Source organism: Anopheles aquasalis, chromosome 2 (assembly GCF_943734665.1).
Source record: "Anopheles aquasalis chromosome 2, idAnoAquaMG_Q_19, whole genome shotgun sequence".
In the NCBI taxonomy this organism is placed as follows: Eukaryota; Metazoa; Arthropoda; class Insecta; order Diptera; family Culicidae; genus Anopheles; species Anopheles aquasalis.
This window is the reverse complement of record NC_064877.1, coordinates 81,780,647-81,785,646: the sequence shown is the minus strand read 5'-3', so window position 1 is coordinate 81,785,646 and position 5,000 is coordinate 81,780,647. Positions and strand designations below refer to the sequence as shown.

The window sequence follows — 5,000 nt, the reverse complement described above, 5'->3', positions numbered from 1 at the left end:
GTCCATGAGCGCTGTGGCCGGTTTTAGGGACATTAAGCATGTAGCAAAACAAATCAGCGGAGCGTTTAAATAAAAAAAAACCCGATTTATTATGGAGCAAACGATGCTGAGGGAAAGATAGAGGTGAGAGGTGCAAAAGGTACGACTCGACATCACGCTGCACGCTGCAGGTGACTACCGCCTTTTGGGGTGGAGAAATTTTTGAATCTGGTTTCACTTTTAAATCAAAAACAGTCTCCCAACAACAGTGCCGTTCCGCGGACGGACCGGCGGCCCACAACAAACATGGCCTTCGACAAAAATATGGTGCCGGTCTGCACTCGTTGAAATCTTATTTGCATGCTGGTCCCCTTAACGCCACAGCATAAAGCGAATAATTTAACGCCTTTTTTTCTGATGACAGATGCAGCGCTTTCTCGCGCGGGGTGGCATGGTAGATAAATGGGATTAATTCTGGTGAGAAAGAGGCTTCCATTAAAGGCTCATATGTAGCATCGAAGACAAGATCTCTAGACCGGCCCCATGTGACCCATATCATATGAATGAAGTTGTTCGCTATCTGCTATCTGCCACAATGCCAGCGTGTCACACAACATAATCTCCCACGGTTAATGGTAGCCACAATGGCTAGCTGCTGCCGGACGAACCTACCGGTCTGGTTCATATTGTTTGATTCCATCGGTGAGAAAGCTACGTTACGCCAGAGTGTTGTGCTTTTCTCTGGCCATGCGGATTGAGTCGTGTTCAGCTTTGCTTCCGTCTTGTGGTATCTGTGTCGAGTGGAGGATACCTTCGATACACGAACAGACTAGCCAGCTACCGCATGGAAGTGGTTAACAAACGGGAAATGGGTTGTGAAATAGACGGAGAAGGAGTAAACACGAACCAATTACACTTGTTACCCTCGATCTGCGTACTCGCTAGTGATTGTAATTCATTCAAACATGAGCGTATATGATCAGATTTGACAAAAACTTTCTCTCTTAGTCTAATCATACTAGACGGACACAACGCGGCACGGATTAGTTGATTAGTTGAACTTACCCTTTTTGGTCACCTTTTCAACCTTTGCTTGCACGTTTGTTTGAGGTTAATCATAGACTTAGAGCCTAATCCAGTTAAAACATTCCATTGACTGGCCATTATCAGAGTAAATAGCATTCACGTTTGCCAAATTTAAACCACACCGGTGGGTAAATAGAGCATTACCGATCGTGTACGATCGTAATGCAGTGCAGGAAGCACGGGCAGAAACCGAAGCATTCAGAGCAATTACCCCTTGCATGATGCAGACTCGCGTGCTTAAGCGTGCTGCTGTTGTGTGCAGATGCTGTAACGCACTTTACGCTCTTATCGCACGAAATGCACCGGTTTTAAGGTCAGTCGATTTGGATTGGAATCTTCAATTTGAGTGGCATAATCCCACAATTTGGCGCCGATGGCATACTTACTTATCTTGCAGCGCTTAAGATGCAGTTTCTCGATCGGTACGTTTGTACTGGCCAGGTTAATGAAGGCAACGGACAGGCTGGCCAGGTTGGAGTTTTCGCACTGGATGAAAATGCCATCGTCCGTACCGTGGGTGCAGACGCACGGATAAAACAGCTTTGGTCTAGCGCGAAAGATAATTGTGATCATACAACGTGGTTGAATTCGCTCCTCGATCATCGTTATACTCACTTTTCTGGACATTTGTATTTGGGCCCAGGTGGTATGTATTCCGCGTGGGCACTCGGTAGAACTAACAACGTCAACCAAACGGAACAAAGACCCAACATTAAACCTAACCCACCTCCGCCCAACCACCGTTGGTAGCTCATTGTTCACACAGCAAACTGAGTCGGCTTATGCTTAAGTTGTCCGATGTCAAGTCTTTTAAAATGCCAAAGTAGGCACAGCGACATGCGTTGGGTTTCTTTCCCTTCTTTTTTCCTTTTTTTTTTGTTCGAATACTCCGGCTCCGTTTAATTCGAATCGACGATCACTTTGGCGCCTGCCTGGTACCGCGAGGCGAATTGCGAACGCCAATGGGCGGAGTAGCCATTATTCACTGACCTTGAGCACTGGTTTGCGCACCCGTTGCTAACCTTTTTTCCGGTTTCACCCTACCGGTACCTGCTGTAGCCCCGGCTAGGCTGCGGACACTAGATGAAACAGAAAGTAAAATCACATCACAACGTGAACAATCGATCGAGCACACCAGAGAATGCTGCTGCTGAATTCGCCCAGCACTATCGGATCATTTGAGAGTGCAGCTGGTGTGACAAATCGGTATGGTGAAAAGACCTTCAACGATCACGATCGCGCCGAAGAACCTCCATCAATTGGTCTCCCTTTCTCGATTAGAAACTGCCATCCTACCGGCTGCATAGCGAATATTTACCATTGAAAATTAGTCGAAACAAATTGCTCGTGACAAACCGTTATGAAGATTGTTCGCTTGCGATGTTTGCGAACATAAAGTATTAGAATAGACTACGTCCCGCACCCTGCCTTGATAATTAGGAAAATAATGGAAACTTTATGCGGAAAATCAAACTACAATTTGTAGCGAAAGAAAGCAAAGCGTATATCGGAGAGTAATTAGGCTTCAATCTGCATGAAAGCACTCCGTTGTGGGCACAATCGATCGAGAGGTAGAAAGTAAACGATGGGTTTAAACGCTTCATAAGACCCCTGCTAAGACAACGTCCGTCGATCACATAATTACTTTCTTTTCTGCTTCGCATAAACACCGCAATTGACCATCTACACGAGCTTATTAATTTAATTCATTAGCATACGCTTTGGCTAGTGGAATGCCCTCGGACGGATCGAACACAGCTTGTGAACACAGGCACACTTCATTTCACGGGGATCGTTGTACATCGTCGATCGAGCGGTTCGTCACTTATCGCTCACTGCAATCTTTCATATTTTTCTTCGCCAACACTTGGCTGTCACACACGATGCGCGCGGATGTTTCATCTGATCCGGCTTTCTGGCCCATCGACGATCGCGAATAGATTAATTGGAGCACAACACTCTTCTCATTTCACTTGCCACCATCGTTGCTGGTGGTGGAAACTAACGGGCCTTGTTTCGTTGCCGCTGATGTTTTGCTGCGAATATTGCAGACACAAACAACGCACTACGATATTCGCACAGCATCACATAAATCACCACCGAATGAGGCACTATTTTGCCCTCCTTTTGTCTGCCAAATGATCGTGCAAATATTGGGCTTGGTATTGCACAATCAAGAGGCTGATGGCAGAGAGTGGCACATCGGGCCCTCAAGGACGTTATGGTGATGCATAAGCCACAGACACTAATCACTCCTCGAGCACACTCATTTCTGCAGCATAAAGGATAGAAGGAATGATCACTGTCAGCTAGAAGATCAACTAAACTAGAGACCTACATTTTCTGGCTGGCTTAGTGAAACCGAACTGAACCGAACGAATGTGAAAGTACGACTAAAAGACCCACGGTATGCCTATGCCATATTGGACTGGTTTGCCGTGCAACGCTGGACAGTGGCCCGATGTTGTGCAAGTTGTTGCGAATGATCGTACCAAAAGGAAGACGTAGAGAATTTGAAGATCGCATGTGATCTGGCCAGTAGTTGAGTCTTTTGCAGGTTTGTCTTCGATTCGGAGGTAAAAAATTCGAGATTTTTGTGGCTTTTTTTGGGAAAAATACATTTATTTTATTAAGGGAAATCTCAGCAACATAATATTTGAATGCAGTAGTTGAGATTGAATGCTTTGGATGATTTTATTCGTCCTTTTTCACACAGAATCTGAGGATACGGGGAAGCGAGTTATGCTATCCTAAAAGTAACTGCTAATAATTTATTAATTTAAACGACATCGAGTCACCACTTTTCAACCAAAAATGCCCCAAATAATTTGATAATTTTTTTTTGTAGAATACCCCACAGAATATCTGTTTCAACGGTGGTGCATCCGCGTTTTGTTACGCACTGTACTTGGGATTGTTTACACCCCCGGCCTTTGAACGTCAAACCGGGCCCTTCGCGAGTTCCGCATGTTCTACGAGCAGGGCTTTAGAAAAGTGTAAATTTATCGAAAAAGGGATAAAGTCTTTCGTATCTCAGTGAGCTTGGTGTCCGGGGGAAAATGTTTGCCGACGAGAAGGCCTGGAGTGAGGACAGCAAGGGCTACAAGAAAGTGAAACGAGCGCTCGAGGTAAGCAGCGGACGGGTGTTGCCGGTGTTGTTGTTCATCTCCTTCTGACCCTGGCGCCGGTATCTTTGCAGGAAAAATGGAAACTAGTGCCGGCGTTTCTGCAGGTGAAAGGTTTGGTGAAGCAGCACATCGATGCGTTCAACTATTTCATCAATGTGGACATCAAAAAGATCGTGCAAGCCAACCAGGAGGTGAAGAGTGATGCCGATCCGTGCTTCTACTTGAAGTACCTGAACGTGCACGTTGGCAAACCGGATGTGGAGGAGGGCTTCAACAACACGAAATCGACGACACCGCACGAGTGCCGGCTGCGCGATATGACCTACTCGGCACCGATCACGGTCGATGTGGAGTATACGCGTGGTACGCAGCGTGTCGTACGGAACGGGTTGCTGATTGGCCGGATGCCGATCATGTTGCGCTCCTCGAACTGCATCCTGAACGGCAAATCGGACTACGAACTGTCGCAGGTCAATGAGTGCCCGATGGATCCGGGCGGTTACTTTATTATCCGTGGCACCGAGAAGGTGATTTTGATCCAGGAGCAGCTGAGTTGGAATAAGATGATTACGGAGGATTACAACGGGTTGATCCAGTGTCAGGTGACGAGTTCGACGCACGAGAAAAAATCACGCACGATCCTGTACAGTAAGCACGGTCGCTACTACCTCAAGCACAACTCGATGACAGAGGAGATCCCGGTCGCGATCATCCTGAAGGCGATGGGTGTAGCATCGGATCAGGAAATCATGCAGCTCGTCGGTATCGATCAGGAGACGCAGAAACGGTTCGCACCGTCACTGCTGG

At 46.7% G+C, this 5,000-nt stretch overlaps 2 protein-coding genes across 2 annotated transcripts in view; one reads left to right on the top strand and one right to left on the bottom strand.

Moving 5' to 3' along the window:
* Window positions 1–3,503, bottom strand: part of LOC126573425 (protein artichoke) — a 7,255-nt gene extending 3,752 nt beyond the window's left edge. The window contains exons 1-3 of the mRNA XM_050233534.1: window positions 3,404–3,503; window positions 1,681–2,144; window positions 1,452–1,612 (exon numbers count right to left, since the gene is read on the bottom strand). Coding sequence (XP_050089491.1) covers window positions 1,452–1,612; window positions 1,681–1,820 — 301 coding nt within the window. The 5' untranslated portion in view covers window positions 1,821–2,144; window positions 3,404–3,503. The remainder of the gene's footprint in view (window positions 1–1,451; window positions 1,613–1,680; window positions 2,145–3,403) is intronic.
* Window positions 3,504–4,065: 562 nt separating this feature from the next.
* Window positions 4,066–5,000, top strand: part of LOC126573424 (DNA-directed RNA polymerase III subunit RPC2) — a 3,609-nt gene continuing 2,674 nt past the window's right edge. The window contains exons 1-2 of the mRNA XM_050233533.1: window positions 4,066–4,193; window positions 4,265–5,000. The exon at window positions 4,265–5,000 is cut by the window's right edge and continues 2,674 nt beyond it. Coding sequence (XP_050089490.1) covers window positions 4,125–4,193; window positions 4,265–5,000 — 805 coding nt within the window. The 5' untranslated portion in view covers window positions 4,066–4,124. The remainder of the gene's footprint in view (window positions 4,194–4,264) is intronic.